Genomic DNA, 22905 nt, shown 5'->3' on the forward strand with positions numbered 1-22905 from the left:
CTCCCCCACCCCATGTCTGAGTGTCTAACTCATATGTAGGTAGAAAGTTTGCAGCAGTCCAGGGTCACTGCATTCAGGCACCAGAAGATCCTTCCTCTGCCTTTTTCTGCTTTAAAAAAAAAAAAAAAAATCCATTCAGCAGATGCTGCAGTGTCCTGCAATGGCTGGAGGGCACCCAAAAAAGCACTTTTTATGCTTCCATTAAAACCATTGAGCAAGTTGTTCTGTGAGTGAGGAAAGACTACAGCCTGCTTTTCCAAAGCAGCCATCCCTCAACACTCATTACACTGCCTTGTTCCCCAAAACCCTTCTCACACACCCAAGGTTGCAACCTCCTTGCTTCCCCTGACAACATCCAAATGTCCTTCTCATGTTGGGCTGATGAACCAGCAAGCCAGCAACTTCACACTAAGCTGGAGGACAGCCACATTCTCCTGCCTTTTGCCCAGCAGAGCTTTTAGAGTTTGTCTCTTTAATCAAAATGACTGATTTCAAGAATCTTACAGAGTAAGTGATCTTTGATACCTCTTTTCCCCATTGTCAAATCTGAGGATACAGCAGATGCATAAAACCATGTTTCCCTAGGAAACCAGGCTAAAAATAGCCAGGCTGCCTGGCTCAGGGGACTGGTCTGCAGTTGTCAAAATTGCAGTTAGAATTAGATATTACTCTGAGTTAAGTATTTCAATTAGCTAGTCTGGGATTCTAAAGAGTCCAGTGTAAAACACTGCTGTCCCTTGTCTAACCTGTGGTCACTTGTGGTAAGAGTAGACCTTCTTTTGAAGTGCATCACAGAACATGGCCTTTCACAGAAGCTTCACAAGGACCATTAGCAGTGTTTTGGCATAGCTTAGTCCTCTGCCAGTGGCCCCTCTGCAAGCTGGAAGTGGCAGGTGGACTCTAATCTATCACCTCACCTGGGTTTATAGATCCAGCCTAGCTCAAAAACACCCTCAGACTGGGATGAGCTTCCAGCACACATGCAGGAGAAAGGCCAAGGCTAAAACCAATCTAGCCACCAGCCCTCTAAGCTGGTGTAACTCAACAGGGACTGAGCAGAGTCACTAACAGGTCTTTGAGGCTATCTATCTTTGAGGTGAGGAGATGGTGTCAGCCCAGGTGCCGCAGGAGCCACAGCCGAGCTGCCGTAACCATCCTCTGAGCAGCACCTCTGCAAGAGGCTGCATGCTGAGATTGGCAGACAAATGCGCTCTTACTCCAGGAGGTCAGGCCTGAGGTTATGTTGAAAAGGTTGAAGAGCATGAACAGGGGTGTGATTGCTTTTGGCTGTCCCATATGTAGCCCACAGACTATTTTAATCGCAAATATATCAACGTGACATCTTTTACTATCAAAGTGATGCACATGTGCACAAATATAACGTATTTTAATTAGAAGAATCATTCCCCCTGAGGCCCAACTGCAAGCCAGTAATTTCAGGAAGGAAGTTGGTTCTGTGAGCACTTCCATCAGCGTAAAGTATAAGGGAGGTGGTTTTTATAAATCCTTCCCTTAGCCTGCCTCAAGAGAGTACCTAGCAGATATGCACCCGAGGTGACAGAAAGGGGAGAACATCTCCTTCTCCAGTATCAGCTAGTCTTTTGAGTTCACACAAGGAAGAGCAAGAAGGAGAAAAATAATCTTTTGTGCATTTAATTGGGAATCTAATTACTTTGTATAAATTAGCCAGACTTTCCACCTCAGATTTAGCACATAATAGCTTATGATTCACATCGCTGTTACATGATCTATTGTGCCATTTATATGTAAAAGTGCTTTATGCAGGGCACCCTGTGGACCAGGGATATTAATTTATACCACAAGCTCTGGAAGATTAAGTGAAATTAAAGAAGATAAGGAGATAAGACACTCGCTGTTCAATGCATCTTATTGAGAAACACGCTATATGTGTGTTTTAGGCTGAAATCAGCCAGAGTCTGTATAGCTGCAAGGTCAGTGGTCATATATGAAGAACTTTTTTGGCCACTCTTCCAGTCAGTCCCTACTTATTTCCTGCCAGCTTGTGAGAGCCAAAGGGAAGAGCAACAAGGACCATCACAGCACGCTCATCAAGCCTAAAACAGCACTCCACTTTCCCTATCCAGGCAGCAGCACCCACTCCAAAGGCTTCTCACTTACTTTACAAAGAGCACTAATCGCACCTAACTTATTCCACCCCAAAGATAGCACCCAACACCACAGGCAGCGGCTGACTAACGAGTTGCACTAAAGTGATGAGTTTCCTCCTCCTGAATCAGCAGTCTGCCACTGTAATGGCACAAAACTGTTGTTGTGTTTATGCTCTGTCCCCACCAGCTCCTCCTCGCCACTTAAAAGAGAACAAAACATTACTTACAGTCTAATCTCAAGCTAGTGCCTCGGAGCCAGAAACTGAATTAATTTCCATAGATACTGAGCAGTTTTACCAGTACAAGTAGAGCTAACTACCTCTTCTTTCCCCCCCCATCTCCATTATTACTGTCACCTCTCGTAGGGCAATATAGAAGCACCATCCCACTCATACAAATGCAGCACCCAGCAGCAACCCAGAGCTGTCTGGGAGATGGTAAACACTCCTGTCGCACCTTAAATATGCCAGACAGAATATGAAAATAACCCCTAATGTAAAAGTGCTTTCTAAGAAAACAAGTATTATCTGGACTGAAAGGAGTTTATTTTATTATATACGCCTAAACACAATACGGCTCAGCTCCAATAATACAAAATTATTAGGTGCCAAGAAATGCGGGAGCCACCCAGTGGTAATTTGTTCATGTTGTATTTTATACATCTGCTTAGAAATTCTGTTCTGATTTGAGACAGGGGAATTTAGACTGGCTCGAAAACACATTGCACTTTATGCAACTTCAGTTATAAAAACTGAAGCATTCTAGAGCCACTAAAAAATGAATACTTTAGGTGTGATTCCCTACACATTTGCATTTCATATGTCATGCTTATACCATCCTGTTGATACTCTTTGTAAAGGTAGGACCAATAGGACCAATTTATCCATCGCCTATTTGCATTCAATCATGAGCATCCAGAATTAACACTTTAGGCATAATATCCACATAGATGTATATGCATGTCGCTATAACTACTTACTTTCTTACAACACTGGTCTTGTGTATGGGTGAACAAGTAACTAGGAGCATCCAAGCCTTTTTCTAAAAGGCTTTTTCCCCAGAGAAAAATTAGGAAGAAAACTAGAGAGGAGGAGCAATGCGTGCAATCCAGATCTCCCCTTGACTTTCTACTTTGGACTGGCAAACCCTTATACAATAGACCTATAAAAATATACCACAGTAGGTATAAAGTATTTGTTAAACAATCACCTCTGTTGGATTATTTTCACTTAAAAACTATGCTGATCACATGCCTCTGTCAACACTGCTCAGATTCTCCAAGAGGATTAAAGCTAGAAGCCTAATTTCCCTCACAAATAAAAAGATTAAGGCATCCTGTGATTTCATGGCATCTCTTCAAACATCACTGCATGCCATCAGAACACACACACTTCTGAGTAGGGAGGCCAAAAATGGGAATAATACATCACAAGTGAAAAAAAAAAGTCTAAACGATGCAATAAAAAAACCACATTTCTTCTCATAAACTACCGCTAAACAAACGAGGGGCCATATTTTGCATTCATTATCATTCTGCAAGCAATTCCTCAGAGACTGCAAGCCAGCCAGCATTTCAGCATGCACACTAAAAGAGGATGAGCAAAGAGGATTTTAAGTAGGTCACCACTAAATATGATCATGACAAATCTTTTTCCGTTTTTACTTGCTGTCAGGCACTGGAGTCCTTATTTGCAAGGAGCATCAGCACTGCCAGAAGAAAACAGTTCATACAACGGTAGCCAGGTGGGCAACATGCTCAGAGGAAAATGTGTGCCCATCATCTTTTTGAAGACCACCTTTTACACCTTTGACATGGGCAATCTTCTGACATGAGCTTGCTGACAGGTCTGTATACTGATCGGCACCATGATTCACCTGGCAGGAGCCCGGCAGAGTAGCTCCTTGGCCTCCGAGACCCTCGTGGAATGGATGTCTTGTGGGAGCCGCTGCTGAAGCATATGGGAAAATGCATCCTATTTATGTCAAGAGGATCTGAATGGATTCAAAGCAGAATCCTCTTCCATTTTCAATGCCTCTTCCCCTTTGCTCAGGTTTCTTACCCAGGGAAATCAATCTTCCAACACTGTTCCCTGCACCAGTCCCCCCTCCCCCCCCCCCTTCCCTAGGCAGGGATCTTGTTCTAGCGTCTTTGGAGAAAAATGAGCGAGAGAGTTGAGAAGAAAAGGAAAGTACAGCCACTCTCTCTGCTGTGCTAGGAAGACAAGGGGGAGCAGAGCGACTGGAGGGACACGCCAAGCCCAGAAAACGGCTTCACCATGTGGATAGAGGCCAAAACTACAGCAAACACTGAAGTTGCAGAAGAAGGAAGACAACCCAACCAGGGCAAGCCATATCACCTGCCATTTTCAGAAACCCTTCCACCATCGAACAAGGTGTACCACTCCCACACTCAAACTGAGGACCTGAAGTGTTTTTCTCCTCCTTTATTTGGCACAGGATCAGGATCCCATGGGTTTCAAAGCAAGCGGCTTATCGTGGCGTTCTTAGGTGCCATGTTCGTGGTGTGCTCCCCTATGGCACGTGAACACCACAAACTGCTAAACCACAAGGGTTGGCTGGCACTGACATGGTTCATCTTGAGAAGGAGCTTTGAGAGGAAAAAATGAGCAGCAAAAAGAAAAAAAAAAGCAGCAAACTTTACACCAACAGAAGATACTCCCAAACAAATTCAACAAAATAGGACTGGGGTTGCACAGATAGGAAGAGGCGACTAGTTTGGTTTTGTTTTCAGATAGACAGGAGACTTGTCACACTACTTCAAACCTGAGTTTACATCCTATTCAGTTCTGCCTTTAGAAGCAAACTAGCACATTGTTTATAAACCTTTATTATTATATGATTATGATTATTTAGCAGTTGGAGAACAGAAACAAGTACTAGTTTTCTCAAGATCCTCAGGGATACAAGCAGAGCCGGACATTTCGGAAAACAATGCCCTATTTAGGAGCTTAGAAAGTTTCAGCATTTCAAGAGTTTTCTGATACTGGTTAAATATCTAGCTCTTTAGCAGGCCCATCACCTGCCTCAAGCTCCTTCTGCTGCAATTTTTCCCCATCAGTGAAAGAAATGGCCAATGCAAACACACTCATATATCTTGCAGGCATCATGTGCAACATCTGGTGTGATCTGCAGATGGAAACAGTAGGTGCTATTTAGATTTTTTCCTAATTCAGTTTCATTATCGTCTGGATTGCATTTAACCTATCAGAAGCTCCAAAATTAAGTCTACAAAGAAAACAAGCTGTAATGAAAGAGCATGAGCTACGCCCGATTCTTCAGTCCAAGACTGCAGAGAAGCAAGGGACTCTGGAAATGAAACTCCTACTACTTAGTTTTTAATGTGGGTAATGAGTCCATCACACGAAGTGCATTTGGCCAACTATTGCTCAAACTAGTGAGTGTCATTTGACAAAAATAGTTCATTGTTTTTTATCCCTGTAACAGCTGTCTGCTGAACCCTGCAGAGCTGCTGAAGGCATCTGCAGTTGCAACTCCCATTTGAGCTCCCCCTAAAAGACAGGTTGCTCCAAAGTGCCAGAAGGATATCGCAGAGCTGCATCAGAATGGCTGGGGAGATCTAACTGCAGTGCGATTCGACTCTAGTAGATGGCAAGATAAGTGCTTGAGCCACCAACTGAAACATTAAATTAAAGGATTATTATGGCAGATATTTCTTGAAACAATTCAAATAACTACCATTTCGGTTTGAACTCATTTCATTCCTCCAAAGCAAAGCAGTTGTGCTGCGAGTCACCTGCATCCTCTCCCCATATACATCTATGAGTACTTTGTGCCTCACTGAGTACTCTGCCTCAAAAAAAAATCTGAGTTTTCAAGGCAAAGCGATGTCTGTCTTTGATCCTTTCCAGGCTTTAGAGCTCTAAATATGATCTGCCCCATTAGTCTGGTACCAGCAGTACATTTTAAGGCTAGATTCTTTGCAATGACATTTTATAACATGGAAGTTTTTTTTCAAAGCATCTCTGAAGGTTAACACAGCTCATAGCGCAGAAATCAGAAACAAGGGCTTCTAGGGAGTCACGCTTTACAGGCCTTGCACATCAGGATGTCACATGCTCCGAAGATGCTAACCAAACCAAGTAAGCACATTTATAGACAACACACGCGTTGATGGAGAGCAACAGAAAGTCTTGATAATGCACACTGCTGAAGGAGAAAAGCCTTGAAGCATTCCTGAATCTCACACTATTCTCTGCTGGGCGTCAAAAACAGCATCTCAAAAAGGAAGACATTCTGCTTTCTAAGAGATAAAACTGGAAGAGGCTTTTCTCGGAGCCTGTCCTTAGAACAGCTCTGTAACGCACGGAAACACGGCGTTAGCAAGGGACAAGACCTCTAGGGCACGATCTCATCATCCAAGTCCCTTTTTTTCCTCCTGTCACACTCAAGGGAATGCCCCCCTGTGCAGCCTCTGCCCCCTCACTGCCTAAGGAACAAAGCTTCATGCAATATTGCTGTCTGGCTGCATGTTAATGAAAAAAGAGATAGGTGAAACCTTTCTTCAGCAATGCTGAATCCTTTCTCACTGATGCCCAATACAGTCAAATTTTCTTACAAATGTTAGAGCCAAATTTCTACTTTGAATCCTTTCTTAAAATTGTAATTTTGCATTTTTCCCCTGCATTTCTGGACACGCAACTGCAGGTGCCCTGCTGAAGATTTGTTCTCCCTCCTCGATTGCGACTTGATGTCCTGAGATCAGCTGAACATTGCCCAGCACATCAGCAGGAAACAGACAGCAAAGCAAGAAACAGCTGCCAAATCAAGCAGGCAATAAGATTTCTTCTTGCTGTAATTTCAGCTAACATCCCCCACGTGCGGTGGTTGTCACGTCTTTCACAAAACAAGTCTCACTTGTTGGCCTCACTGGTTCAAGGGGAGAGTAGAAGCATATGCCGATTTTGATTCACTCTGTGCCACTTCCTCCACATTCCCAGGCATATCAGCTTTACAATGAGCAAGCTGGAAAAGGAGGATTTATAAGGCCAGCAACATGCTGGGAGCAATATATATACTAGACGATATACTTCAATTCATACTGCAAATTTGATTCCACACTCTGGCTTTTCTCTTTCCAGTGGTGGTTTTCTTTTTTTTTTTTTTTTTTTTTTTTAAAAACAGAAAACTAAAGAAAGTCTGCTCAGATATTAAACTCTAAATCTTTTGTAAAAAGACAAAAGTAAAAGCTATAAAGTCTGCCAAGAATTAATAAGGTTCTGGTGGGGGTTTTTTTTTGTTTTTTTTTTTTTTTTTTTTGGCAAAGTCAGGTTTGTACAGCCACACCTAGATAATAATTTATTTGACCTTGGCTTCAGAAGACTTGCTGAGATAAAATATTTTTAGTAAATTTTTAGTCTCCAGTTAAAAATTAGGTTCTTAGATGTTTTCAAAAAGCGCCAAGCATCAAGGAAGGTGTATTAACCACATCCAGATTTTATCAGATAGATGCTCTGCACTTTACAGAAAAGACAAAAACAGCCCACAAAAATGACTTAATTAAGCACGCTCTTACAAGAGCAGTCTTGGAAATAGGGTACCTTCCTGAGAACCATATACATATAGAGTTCACAAGATGCAACGAACTTGGTGAGAGATAGATAGAAGGTACACAAGCTGAAAAGCCAAAATTTTGGCTTTGCAAAAAATGTGATAAAGTGCAAAAACGAAAGGGAAATTTTGTTCATGGGTACAATATTTTATCTTACATAAGAATGCAAGTAATAGAAGTATTTCTGATGGGAGATTTAGCAGATATCCAAGTACTTTATTAGAAAAATACATATTTTTCCCCATTGTTTCAAATAGATTTTTAAAAGCTGAGGAGCCTATTTTATTAAACTTCTACCCCTTTAAAAATTTTAAAGGCCTTGAAAGTATTTTTTGCCTTAGGTTTACAAAGCATGGTTTTTTTTTTTTTTTTTTTTTTTTATATTTAGCAGCTTTCTCAAAAATTGAAAACAAGCAGTTAAAAGATACAAGTTGTTCAGGAGCTTGGTAGGAATTGCTAGTGCATGGAGCTGACGAACAGACGGCCAGTAAGCACTTTTAATCAGAAATAACAAGACTCAAAGTAGGAACCCTACCCAGTATGTGACTAACCAGAAACAAATGGTGAATGCATCAACTTATGCTAATATTTAAGCACCACCTATGAAACATTGGGACCTTTGTAATCATTAGCTCACGGATGCTGATGACGCCTATTAGGTCTCTCTGCATCATCACTCCACATTAGAGAGGAGGAAACAGGTTAAACATTTTGGCTAAGATTTTATAGTCAGTGGAAGAATAGAATTTGCATGGACTTCAAGCTCTATGTTGACACCAAAAATCTATCTACATCCACGGTCAGTCCAAGCCTATATTTTTTTAAAAAAATCTTAGCCAAGTAAAACAACACTTGGAATAGCTATGGTAGTCCACAAACTACAAGGGGAATGTAAAAGATTAAAAACATGCTATTAAAGAGAAGCAAATGCAAGATTTTTTTAATATCCCTTTGCTTAAGCACATGAGGCAGATGGCACACATTACAACCCTCCCCCTCCCCAAATAAAACAAAAATATAAAAGTTTTATATGCCTGAGATTTGTGAAACAAGGAGGTTCCCAGCACACAGACAGACAAATGCCAAGACAGCTGCTTAGGGCAGATGGGTCCTTTGACAGCTTGATAATACTGACTTGCTGGTGAAACTAAGCCATGGTAAGGACAGCCAACTTGGGACCATCTGTTTGCTAGAGAGGAAAGGCTCTTGGAACAGCAGGTAGCCAATGCTTTGGTTGAGAATTAAACCAACAGCAAGATCATCAGTATTTACAACCTTTACTTGGGGAACTACGTACATACAGCTGGCAGCACAACTCGGTGAAATCCAACTGATCCTGTATAATATGCCCTGTGGTGTCACGTTCTGCTTCACAATGTAACTTGGAATTTTGTATTACGGTTTACACTGCCGATGTCTCTTTCCCAGAAGCTTTCTGGCCCATGCTTGCGTGGACCAAAGCGATGTTTAGTTTCAAACTTGCTGAGTCTTGCCTGAATGCCAAGAGCTGTAGTTTAAAACAAAATAATAATAATATGGCCAGAAAAGTGTAAAAAATTAATACAAGAAATATAGCAGAAAGTCCATAAGAAACGTTTCTGCAAAATGAAACATTCCTGCAAGATAAAAAATTCCCATTCGCCTATTCACATAATATTGCCTTCTCTGGGGAAAACCTACGATCTGGTATATCAAAAGCAAAGCTTAACTGGGAAGGCTGGCGTGCTAGTGGCTTAATGCACAAATTCCGTATTGCTGCACCACCATGACTACTCAAGTGTGATTTCTTAAATTGTTTTTATATTCTGATCATAAATTTCTCATGGAACGATGGAGCTGGAAAGAGCCCCAAAAAAGGGCACAGGAAATGTTAAGCGCTCTAAAATATTAAAACGTTAATACTTAAAATATGACAGCTTCTATAAGGCCCGGGGAGGAAGAAGAGGAGGAGAAAGGGTCTGAATTTTCTATTCTAGGGCACTGCAAAACATACTGATTAGCTTCTGCCAGTGTAAATGCTACCCTCCTACCCAGCCCACAACCAACCCTTCCAGCTCCACACAGCTGCCATAGGCGGTTCAAGAACAGATCGGATCCAACTGCTTTGGCCCAGCGGATCCACTAGCTGGAGACAGGGAACAAGTCAAGCAACTCAAACAGCACTTTGCAGAAGGCTAATAAGACAAAGCATCATTTATTAGCAATGCATCCCAGTGGTGTGACAGGCTGAAAAGGACCTTTGGGTCACTAGAGAGTTATTTGCGTAGGAATTTTAGTTAGTGCTGAAAGCTGGTTCTACATTTTCAAAATATTTAATGATTTTTTTTTTTTTAAAAGTATCCCATACAAGACTTCCAGAAAATAGAACAGTTTCAGAAAACACCAAGCAACTAACTGTGGGAAAAGTCAATCCCCTTCTAAGTGCATCAAGCTCCAATAACTTCTCCCTTCTAACAAGCTCTCCATCCCAGAAGGGCTCTCAATATTTGCATGGACCTTCAGCATCTAGGTTCTGTTTACAAAATGGAAGGCATCAATATTATACACAGATACTAGTATAAAGCAACTTGAACGAGTCTCAGACACAGAAGAGTCCTCCATTCAATGAATTTTAGGCAGAAACCATGCTGACAACATGAGGGGGGCACATGAGGCTAAAAAGTTCTTCATACTCAGAAGAAAATCATAAAACTTAATAAATTGCTCCCATTCAAGTTATCGGACAAAGGAATTGCCTTTTAGATTTAGAAACAAGGTCAAGTAGCCAAATTAAGGATTCAAAATTCTGCGGCACAAATTAAACTCAGCCGTCTTGAAAGACGAAACCCCTCCCTGTAGTTCACTTGATCCTCAAAATAACAAATCCAGGACTGTGGGAGATAAAGTTATGTTCACTATGTCAGGAAAGTATGGAGAAGTATAACTAAGAGATACTTTATCACTGGCATGGGAGCTGGGGAAGGCCTCACTGCTCACAGAGTTAGGGATCCAACACAGAAACATCAACCGAACTCTGACACAGGGGTAGCACTAGGAAGCTGAGTTTTAAGAGAGGAAACAAACCTCTTCTGATTTCCTTAATAAGGTCCCTTCTAGAAGAAGAGACTTCTAAAAAAGTTAGGTAGCAGTAACAGTTGAAGAAATCATTTTTTTCCAAAATAGAAAACAATTGAGAGAGAGGATGCTGAGAACACACTTCCAGGTGGTGTGCTAGCATTCCTCCCCATCATGCCCTAGAGTCACCGAAAGCAGCAGATCTTTCATCCAGGCTATGTATTTTCCAAAGGAAAAATCATATTTCTTAATCCAAGTTGCTACTGTAAAGCAGATAAATCTGTACAGGAATTACCAGAACCGATGATAAAGATCATAAATTAGCCAAAGGGAAGTTTTAGCTAAATTCTAGAGAACATTTCTAAGTCATCAAGACAAGGTAAGGGAAATTAAGTCAATTTTGCCAGCATATGTATTACTTCATGATAAGGAAACTAACCCATTTTTTAACCTCTCTCTCTCTCTATATATATATACACACACACATATACATATATATATGTATATATATGTATACCTGTACATATAAATAAAATTTATTTTTCCTTTTGCAGAGTTTTTCCCCTTCTGCAGAGTTGAGTACCTAGTGCTTAAGAATTGATACTTAACTGCAGTTTAGGGCTCTGCCCAAAACAGAACAGAATTTTACTAAAAGTTTATTATGAACCAAAATCCTGTATAAAAAATAACTTATTTACCCTCCACCGAAGCACTAATAAAAATTTTACAGAAGAGAGAGATAGGAATAATGTCAAGATGCAAACACCACTAACAATGGTGTCAGTCACTGGCACGGCTGAATTGAGACTAAATACAGGTTAGCTGGCAGCGGTGACAAAGGGTAAATCGGATGAAATAGCAATTTAGGAGCAGCTTGTTTCCAGCCCAGTTTTCTGAAGCAGCACTGAACTCCTTTTGATCTTGTCTAGCCTGCAAGAAATTACGAGGATAGACAGAAACTTAGAGGTAAAGAGTACTCATCACTAGTCTGGCTGCATGTGCTGCTGACACCCATTGTCAGTAATGGATAATTTTCGTGTTCCCAAAGCTTAAGTGACAGATTAATTTGATACTAGCGGTCGTAACACCCTTCCTTTGTGCAGAGATTTTCTGCCTTATGAAGGATGGTTATTTCCTCAGAATAATGTTGGCTTGTTAAAAGCACGACACCAACACGTGCATTTTCAAATACCAGTTTGGGCTCCTCTTTCTTTCTGTCCCAAAGACACACGAGTATTAATCAGCATCCTCTCTTCAGGACCGTTGCTAACTTCTGTTTTCACTCACGTGAATTGCACACACTTAATTCTATTACTCTCAGCAGCTAAACAGCATCGCTACAGGAGAAATGCGCACAATTTTAAAATAAAGGGATGATTTAAGCCTCATTAAAGTCAGCGCTGTTTCCTTGTTAAAGAACATCTTGATGACAAATTGAAGTCTTTTCAATCTTTTGCATCATAGTTGGGCCTGAGCAGGAAGGTCTGCTAAGGCACAGCAGCGAGGGAAATTAAAATAAAGAATATTGAACAGATTTTAAACAGATTGGACCTTCCTGTTAAATGATTAGTGCTCCAGATTGTGTTCATAATCGAACTGAGCATTTTTTTCCCCCAATACAAAACAGAATCATGCTCAATCTCCTCTTTTATTACGAAGAGCATCAAAACTATACAAAAAGCTCATGCTCACACATGCACTACAGACTGAAAATATGTATTTAAAGAGTTTCTTTCTATCTATCCAGCAAACGTCTCAGCATTCATTCTATTAACAAAAATCACCCAGTAGGCTGCATTCTCAGAGCTTAACCTTAAACGCTGCTATTAGGATAATGACAAATTTAAAAATCTTTCACTTAAATGTGCTTGCAGGAAGCTTTGTTTGCCACAACACGTATTGTTACAGGGAGCAAAAATCATAGAGTTCCACTGTTCATACCAAATACATTTAATCTCTCCAAATTGTCTGCAATTCTGGTTAGGTTTCATTCTGACACTGAGTTTACGTAGTTCATGAGGATTAAGGGCATATTCCACTCATCCAAACTTCTAAAGCAATTCTCGCTTAAAACGTTTATGGCTGACACTTTTAACTCTAGAAAAGCAGTCAGAAGTGCACTTTTCTTTCCATTTTATTTCTTAACAGCTACTCCATTTCAATGCAACAGTTTCAAGCACTTCCGGGTACAGTCAGATCACAACAATTAACTGCTTTATAACACCTGAGCAAGGTAATTACCTAGTACAGTCTCAAGAGCAGCTTTGGGAAACGTTTTAAAGCATGACCCCGTGGTCGCTTCTACACAGAATAGAAAAAGGTTAACCAGAGCGACTGCTTTGGAAATGTATATGAGGCCTTGCAAAAAAGCAGATTCAGCAACTAAAGGCTTTTCTGAATGCCCTAAAGCAGAGATAACATGAGCAGTCACCAAAGCTTGGGACTCCACAGCTCCGAGCTCAGCTTTGGTCTCTCATGACTTCCAATAATAACAGGCGAGCGATCACTGCAAGCCTCAGCTCCCTCAGTGCAATGTGATGCAATGCAATGCCTCTTCTCTCCCTTCCGGGCTCCCCAGTCTGTTTAGACTATAAACTTTTTGGACCAGGATCTGTTTGTGTATAGTATTCGCATAATGAAGCTTCAGTCCCAGCTGCAGCCCCCACACGCCACCACACAGCAACGGTCAAGCTAACCCAGGCAAAGAAACCGTTCTGTATTTTTAGCTAGGTGCATGTTGTAGAGAGACACTGCCCTATGGAAATCTAGCTTAATAGGGCAGCCCGAGTAAACCGTGCACCTTACACCAAACAATTGTATTTCAGTTTATTTCAGAAAGGTTGATGGGGCAGATTCTCCCCCGCCTCCATTTTGTAGTTATTATAGATATATACATATATGCACACATACTCTCTTGTATTACATGATGCATGTGGGTATGAAGCTAATTCAAATAATAATGTAATGAAACGCATAGATGGAGCAATTACAATGCCTAATGCATGTAAAAGAAAGCCAAGGACCAGAGTAAGACACCTTCACGCTGGGCCAGAAAGAGCCTTGCGCGTGAGTCCTTGCACTGTGTGGACCCCTGCAAAAAATGAAAGCATAGTAATAGGCTTTAATGGCACCTAGAGTCCATCACACTAGTCTGATATTCGTTTTTATGAATTACTGTTTGGTCAATAGCATAACAGCGCCAGTCTAGTTGGCTCTAAGGCATGCCAGTTTAAGAAGCCAGAGCTAAAGAAAATTAATCCAGTGCACACTGATGGTTAAAATTGGCTGATAGGTCTCCAAGCACAAGGGAAAATACAAAATTATCCTTAGGTTAGTGATTTTCTGCCAGCATTCTGCAGGGATTGCTTTTTGCTGTTCTTTAAACTCCCCTTTCCTTTCAGCAACCCTGGAAGAAAGCCAGCGACTGTGGCTGCAGACAATGCAGGGATTAGAGGAACAGAAAGCAATGAGGATAACAAGCCACTGATACCCGTGCATTTCAGGTCAGTCAAAGTTGAACAGAAAATACCATGCGTCTTTTAACATAGACAAAAAAAAAATTCTTTTAAGTTAGGATGTGCCACAGAATTGGACACAATACTTGGAAACAAAGGATGCGTCTTGGTAACTTTAGGAGTGACATTTGAGCTGCCTTTGCAATCAGGGGTGTTTAGATCAGGATGCCTCCCGTTCATACTGCAGGGAGAAGCAGATACATGAGTTCAAACGTGCAGTGCAGAATTCACAAGAGGATGAGCATAAAAGGAATTAGTGCTTTGGACACTGGCTAGCATCAGGTTTTCTCCGGTGAAGTACAACTTTGAAGTACATCAGGAAAACATCCTCAATAAGTTGGACTGATCAGTCAAGAAATCTTCTAAAGGCTTAAGGACCCAAAAGCAACATGGGTGTAAGAGATGGAAGGGATAATAAGTCCTTTCCTAGCTGTTAATCCTCACCCTTTTATGTCCACTCCGCCTCCTAGAAGAGACCAAATCAAGTTCATGGACATGTCTTCCACACTGTTTCCAGGCGGACATGAACTGATTGTGGCCATTATGTGCTTCAGCTAGCTTTCCCTTAATTTCTGCTGGGAATTAGCTTACTTAAATAACTGTATTGCCAAAAAAAACCCCAAAAACAAAAAAACTAGCTGATAAAGTACAAACATGACTCACAAACATTCATTATCTAGACTACGTTCAATTCACTAACCTGCTAACTAGGAGAGAGTTGCCATTGCAAAATTTTAGCTCATAGATGCAGCATACAATTTTTAGGCTATTTAAATATTAATCTGTGATCACAACCTGACTGTAAGAAAACTACTACTAATAGTAATTTCAAAAAGATGTGCATTCAGGTAGATTTTCATGGGAAAAGGCAAAAGATGTGAGCCCCAGTAATAAACTCCCAACTCTGAAGCTCTTACACCTTTCAACAGAGACAGCATAACTTCTCTAAAAGCAGCTGCAAGAATCTAAAAACATTTAGCTGCAAGCATCTAAAAACATTTCCTCTAAACACTGTTTTCTAAAATGCCTGAATTTGCTGAAAATTCCCAAAATCTCCAACATGAGACATGTAAGCATGGAAACTTCCAGCTCAAAGTGTTTGGAAAAATTATTAAACACTAAAGCCCCTGAGCAAGAAGGTCTAGACATCCTAAGGTGTCACCATCAGTCTCTTCCTAATCTTTCTTATAGGTTAATACAAAACGTCATAGAATTTTACATGACTTTATTACAGCAGCAGCATTATATATTACATTATATATAACCAAGTGTGGCTGGGCAACCTTATCCTTGCTGGAACCTCATAACAGTGATTTCAGGACCGGTATCGAGAATGCTGGAAATTATTTTGTATGCTCACAGAGAGGACCTTAAATGAGACCCCCCCCCCCCATAACCACCTTGTAATCCAAGGAAACCTGCTGTTCCCCAGTCAACGGTGTAACACGTTACAGGGTTACACAAAAACTGAGCTTTCAGGCCCCACATTTCACTGCTGGATCGATCCACTTTCTTTTCGTGGAAACCACCTTCTGACAAGCACGGCAGAAAAACCTGATACTTGTCATTAGGCACACTGTGACTTTCCGCTAATCCCACTTAAAAAGGAATTCCCAAAGTGCCTCTCGAGCAATGGGTCGGCTAATCCCATTCACTGAAAGAATTTTTGTACTCTTAGGAAATTGAAACTGGCTGAAAACAAGAGTATTTCCTTCTGTTTTGATTTACAGGTATTGCTTTGATGAGGGAAAGCCTCACATTTAGATATTTAGAAAACTAAATGTGAGCTGTGTCTGTAAGGGGTACAGTTACCATTAAACTGGTAACTTTTATTAGTCATTGAAGAAAAAGTAGCTTTTATACCACCTCTTTACTTGGTTTACACCACCACCATTTATCCAGCTATGCTGAGAGCTGTCATCTGAAGCAGTAAAAAAATACTAATATTGTATTAAAGGAAGATTAAACAGCAAATGACAGACAGTGATTACATGGATAATGTATGAAATAGATAGTATATTATACAGATGGCCACACAACATATTTTCTTATAAAGGAATATATATGCCTCATACTGAGCTATGCTGGATACCTGACAAAACTGCTGGGATACTTTGTTGCAATGCTTGAGCAAAAGGAACAGCAAAACAAGATGAAAATACAGCATCTAGAGCGTTATCAATGAATGGAAGATTTCTGTGGTTTCATAGCTCTTTCCAAAATTAAAGACTCATTAAGGCGCTAAAGACTATTTTAAAAAGTTCACTTCTGCTCAAAACATGTCAAACATGTCAAAGAGCTCAAGTTACTGCAGGATTCCAGAAATGAAGTGTTTCTTTACAGGATATACACCCATAATCTCCTGAGCCTTCAAGAGCAGCTACATTTGCAAATTAAGCTATATTTAGGTGAAGGGAAAAACCGAGAACATTTTCTGTTACTTTTCAGCACTGAATTTCTCAAAACAAGGTATTCTAATGCTCAGAATTAATTTCTGATGAATTTAGCACCTATGTCCAACAGCCTAGGCAAATGTTAATGTTACGTTCTCGTGGTGATAAGTGGTTAAGCTGACATGCACTTCTTTAATTCGTGAAAAAAATCTTCTGGGGACCTAACATAACCCAAACTCAATCGCACTATCCGGCCACTTCCAGATCTACATGAATATTTACCTATAAAGACTTCACTGGTCATAAACAAAGCACAATACTGTGAAAGACAAAAGCCAATGCTGCATGTGATGCTGGTCAACATCGATTCTTGCAAACAATCTGTTCTAGAGGAACAAGAGAACAATTCTGAAGGTTTGCTCCTCCACAGGCCATTTCTCTTGAAAGTTATTTTTATGTGACTGCCTGCCATGCAGTCACTGCTGTGCAAATTGGGCGGACAGACCCAAACTCACTTTACAGTAGAAAGTTCCTTATTGCTAGTTCAGCTATAGCTACAACAAGCTCAATGCACTTAAGCGTTCAGTCTAACATTAAAACAGATTTTGCACTGATTTGCAAGATGATGATCTGCAAGGAAACAGAGTGGACATTTTGCAGCTCAGGCACTGAATGATCTACTGATATTGGAGGTAGGGGAAATAGAATTTGAAAAAGGAATAGTTATATGTTAATGTTACACATCAAGAGTTTGACTGCAAAAAGTATTGATGAGACATTGTCCCATACTCAAAATGCACATTCAGTGATGTTTGTCTTCAAATACCCATGCTCTAACAAGCACACACACAGAAGCTGGAAGAGTCAACCAAACTGTGGTTGCTCAAAAGCATGCCCCAAAAATACAAGGAAAAAATGCTGCTCTGGTATCAAAATAACGCTGTGAAGTTAACACTGATAAAATGCCAGACTGGCATCAAAATGACTTGACGGAAAGTCTCTGATTTGGTGTGCTAGATCGTGTTTGTAAAAAAAAAAAAAAAAAAAAAAAAAAAAAAAAAATCCAAACCCAAAACTGACCTCTTGAAGTGGCTTGCCAGGACTCCCACCAGCTCTCCAATCCTGCTGTCATTAGGTGGCTGCTTGCTGAAGAGACAGACGATGAGATCCTTGTTGTCTTTCGTGTGGAAGACCACGAGCTGGTCCTTTCCATTGGAGACGCTCAATCCTATCAACTGTGAAGAGAAAGCAAGAACACCATTACATACGTTGATATATCTTTGCTACTTGCCTGACTCGTTCTAACAAACGAGGCTTTCCTCTCCAATACGCTATGCTATATTTCAGTTTCTACTGCTAATACAAAAAGGGATGTTCAGGGGAATGGCAGCGCCTTCAGCACTCTTCCCCAAAACCCACAAAAGGTAAAAAAAGTAGAGAGGGAACAACAGAGCTCGTGTTTTTTTTTTTTTTTTTTTTTTTAAATGATATGAGGAAGTTTTTCAGATCTAGACTGGGTTCACTCTGCACAGCTCTTGCTAGAAATAGCACTTTCCTGTGTTACTGCAATGTCCTTCTTCTATGTATTCAATACCACGGTCCATTTACCAGATCTGAAGGGAGCATACAAGGGTGGGCTATTTATAATAGGAAGTTTTCTTTCCCAAGTGGAAAGAGCCACGAGCCCGTTTTTTTCTTTCCAAAGAAAACCAACAAAAACAGGGAGTCTGGCCAGCAACCATCTTTTCCACTCCAATTCACATATGCAGCCCTGGGGATGTAATGATATGTAGATAACACAAGAATGAAGTTTCCTAAAAGCTGAAGCATCTTGGTGAAGAGTGTAAGCTGCAAACCCCACAAAGCAGTGATAACTCCAGCATTTAGTCATGGATTAAGGTCCTGCTGTTCTGACAAAACAGAAAAATGGTGGGTTTTGTTGTTGTTGTTCTCTGTTATGTAACTGCTTCTTTTAAAACTGTTCATAAACATGGCACTTTAAAGGCTTTTTCCTCATCCTCTCCATATAGGACCGCAAAGTGAAAGCAGATAATTAAGAGCGCAACCTAGGTATGCAAATCATTCAGATGGATATATATTAAAAAAAAAAAAGTGAATCTACAGTAGGGAAACAAAACGTAAAGAGGCTCGAAGAAAAATCAAGAGGCAAATGCATTGAACAAACTGTTGGGGAGAGGAAGACAGAAAAGGGACCCAAGGAGAGAATACAGCAGATGTTCTCTGTCCATCCAAGGACTACATGGCTCCTTTGAGTCATCCGGACAGTTACAGAGAGGAGTCACATTCTCCTAAAAGTGAGGGGCACCAAGAGGCCATTTTGTGGAAGTGAAAACCTCATTAATCCCTTCTTAAAGATTAAAAACCCTTCTGTGTATCCCCACTGCCTATGATGGAAAGGATTTTAGCACAAATCTAGTTGGAGACTACACAGTACTTTCAGAAGCACGAATCACATTCAGAAACAGTCCGAATTCATATTTTCAGTTTAGGAGTCACCTAAGTTTCACAAGGTGTTATTTCCAAGACACCTGTTAACAGCCCTGGATGTCGAAGGCTTGCCGGAAAGCAGCATCCTCCCAGAAACGTATGCAGCCAACATACAGAAGTGTGGTGTAGGAACAAAGTTTCTGGATGAAAACCGCACAGATTTAGAACCACTTGCGTTCTGCTGGCTTACAATAGCTCACAACAGCAAAAAATTGGTCGGAATCGGTCTAATTGGTCTAGTAAAATGGTCTGAAATGGTCTAATTGCTGATATGCTAGACACTGAGCAGAGACCTCCTGCTACCAGTTGCACATATCCAATGCAGAGGGAGATAATTCTCTACCATTCACAATACTTTGAGGTTATAAACTATTTTTGAAACAAGCTACACTTTATGCATAGACATTTACAGCTTGCTGGGTTTATAGTGTCCCTTAAAATTAATTTGCCTGCTTAAATACCACCCTGCCATCATAACAGAACCTCAGGGACTGCTGCTCTTAAGGTTTTGAACGTGCACCAACTGTGAAAGACGAACACCGCTGAATTTGAAAAGCCTATTCCAACTTTAATTAACTGAATTGTGTGAGAAGTTCAAGAGCCCTTCAAAATTTTCCTGTTTCACCCCTCCCCAAAAGACTATCAGAGATAATAAAAGTAATATAAAAGAACATTTTAGAGAAGCTGCTTATCTCAGTATCCACAAATACGACTATTAGCTCTGCCTGAAGATTGGAAAAAAACTCTCAGCACCCACAGAACATCCTTCATTGTATTCACCACAGTACTGGGAAAGGTAGTTGAAAGATCTCTCCTGCTGCTCAGTTGCCTTTCAATTCCTTTCTGTCATTATCAATTTCTTCTCTCTCCAGGTAAGAATAAAAAGATAATTGTATATGAGCACTTCTGAAACAGCTACCAGAACATCTGCATGTAAAAAATCCCCCCAGAAAGCAGCATCTCAATCCAGTAAAGCAGATAGGCTTGAGAGGAAAGTTATTGCTCTGTAATCATATGCACAAAATTAGATTCCTTATACAGGACACAAAATAACAGAAAGCAGAACCTGGAATCCAGCCAGGCCTACACTGAGGGCTAAACTTAACATTTTTAAGTATAGATATAGAGATATAGTTAAAGGAAGGTATAGCATGATTTCTTCAGCTGCAAACAAGTTTATGGTAGTAACAGACATCAGCTGACTGTCTCCAATGCGATTTCCATGGAAACCACATCCCTAAGGATGTTGCCATGTTGAGAGGGTGCCTTAGAATTGCTAAGAGCAAGCAGCCTAGCTAGCAGACAGACCAAATTTGAGCTGGGTTCACCTTTCCATATTAGTAGGGCAATCCAACTTCCCCAGCAAACTTGCATCTTTCTAGGAGGACATCTCTGATACCCCAATAAGCATCAAGACTGGTGTAATTATTCTCCATTTGCTTTTCAAAAAGCTTCAGTTAAGCCCAAACAATTGTTCTTTCCCCAAAAGAAAAAGAATTTCTGTATCACTAATTGGCTACTTGTTCCATTTATCATGTAAAAAGGGTTTCCACCCAAGAAGGGATCGTGTATGCTGAATATGCTACTCAGCTCAAGTGGTAGCAAGCAACACATATTCAAATCACTTGGTAACAAAATAAAAAAAACACATCTACAAAAGAGAAAGATAATTGCACTACAGTGTTAGTCATGAGCAGGAGTTCAATTTAAGAAATCCTGGTAAAATATTTCATGTACTAGATATAAACCAAATAGTTCCACATTCTCTTCTCCTCAGTCCTCTTCCTGCTACACAGGGAAGGGTCAGTAGTAAATCAACAGGATCAGTAAGTGTGCTCTAGCAGCACCATGCAATTCCTGGGTGCAAATTTTCTAGTGCTCCCAAGCACCACAGTCTAGGAGAAGCATGTAAAAAGAGGGGCACAGGCTAACAGAGCAGAAATTTCTCACTACAGCATTTACCAGAATTTTCATAATATGCACTTCCATTCCATGATATTACTCTGACATCTGTGTGAGTCACTGAAGGTGCTTTTGGGCCTGTTCTTCCTGTAGAAAACACTTCAGGACCTCTTGACAATTGTTCAGCTCATGGAAAGCGTTCAATCAGGAAGCCCTTCCTAGCCATAGGCTGCTAAAGGGAATAACTGCAGATTTACAAACAAAGCTGATTTCTACCTACTGAAATTTAAGTATTCCAAAAGCAAAAGACACATAAATATGAGCTGCTTTGCTGCCAGAGAAAACGCAAATAAGAGGACCAACGTAATCAGCATTCACTACAGCAAAGTTGCCATTCTGTATGAATGGACAGGCTATTTTATGTTTTGTAAAAACCAATAATTACTAACATTTTTAAGTCGTGCATTTTCTATAGGCAATCCACAAACTGCATCTGACCTATTTGCCTCCTCTAGTTTTTAAGGCATTAAGGATTTCCGAGGAAGACATTCAGGCTACCAACAGCAACGGAGCAAAAGACCTTCCCAGAGTGACCTGGCCTTGCTCCATTATGTAACCGTACAAGCTCCACCTTTAAACCCATCTGCATGACAGACACACAGGTAAAGCAGATGTTTTGCCGGAGCCGGATATTCATCTATCGGACACAGATTTTATCTACAATTACTAATGTAGCAAGTGAATTGCACTGGTCTAAGATAACGGGGTAGAAAAGTAATAAGCTGTGATTGATAAAATTTTACTTAGGGGATGTTCAGACACCGAGTTCATCTTGATACTTTGGAAAAAAAAAAAATTCATCTGTTTTGAAAGAATAGTCTGCTTATTAGTGTCTCTGTGTATTTTAACAAGGCAGTTTGCACTAGCAGGAATCAGCCATTTAGCAGCGTAATCTGCTGACAATTTCGTTTTGTACAATTAAGAGATAATATCAGGAGAACAGAACATCAGCTTAGGAAAATGACCTGCAGCTGCTGAGTAAGTGGTAGAAATGTCTTTTCAAAACACAACACTGTCATGGCGTCACCGCTTTCCTGCAATAAATACTCTTATTAGGAGAAACAAGTAATGCAGGCGAGCACATTACTCCATTAAGCAGCACCACCATCGTGAGCAGCAAGGTGCAGAGCTTAGGTGGACAAACAGCAAAGAGGTTAGATGGGGACCAATAAAGCCAAAATTAGGAACATAGCCTCAGCTAATCGTTCACTCCACATTTGCAAATTCGATCTTCCTGCCACCCTAATTCCATCTTTGTTCTTTTAGCAATATGGACTCCCTCGGTTTATTATTGCTTCAAATGCAAACATCCCAGCGAATTTGTGAGACTGTACTGTTATGACAGTTCCAAGCAACCCAGCCAGGTCCTGTAGGTTTCAGATAACCACAGTCATCTTACCTCGGGCTGAGGAAAAGCAGTTGAATTGACTCCCCAGGATGCTGAAGAGCTAAGATGAGCTTTTCCCCCATCCCCCTTCCCACTGGTGCTAATCTGCTGCTTTGTGACTGGCAGCTAAACTCTGTTACTCCAAAGGCCAGATACCTCAGTATAATTCAGAATTCAGATTCGATAAGATTTACATTAAACATGAACACATATATTAAAAATATATATATTCAAACAACATGAAGGATCAACGCTCAGAGACACAGAAACGGTGTCATGAGCTGCTGTGAAATGCTAACCCCCTTACAGGGCCAAGATCTTGCAAAGCCCAGCAAATAAACAACAAAATAGAAGAACGAGCAAAAGG

The 22905-nt window shown here is 40.6% G+C and overlaps 1 protein-coding gene across 8 annotated transcripts in view; it reads right to left on the reverse strand.

Annotated features, from left to right (window-relative positions):
* Positions 1-22905, reverse strand: part of MYO1D (myosin ID) — a 157860-nt gene that overhangs the window by 37884 nt on the left and 97071 nt on the right. For 5 of the 8 annotated variants that reach the window (XM_068919001.1, XM_068919006.1, XM_068919005.1 and 2 more), the window contains exon 21: positions 17762-17916. In XM_068919001.1, the coding sequence (XP_068775102.1) occupies positions 17762-17916 (155 nt within the window). Of the gene's footprint in view, positions 1-12890; positions 14470-16286; positions 17068-17761; positions 17917-22905 lie in introns of those variants that run through there. The other 3 variants (XM_068919003.1, XM_068919002.1, XM_068919000.1) reach the window with 3 other exon arrangements.

Source organism: Struthio camelus, chromosome 25 (genome assembly GCF_040807025.1).
Source record: "Struthio camelus isolate bStrCam1 chromosome 25, bStrCam1.hap1, whole genome shotgun sequence".
Lineage (NCBI taxonomy): Eukaryota > Metazoa > Chordata > Aves > Struthioniformes > Struthionidae > Struthio > Struthio camelus.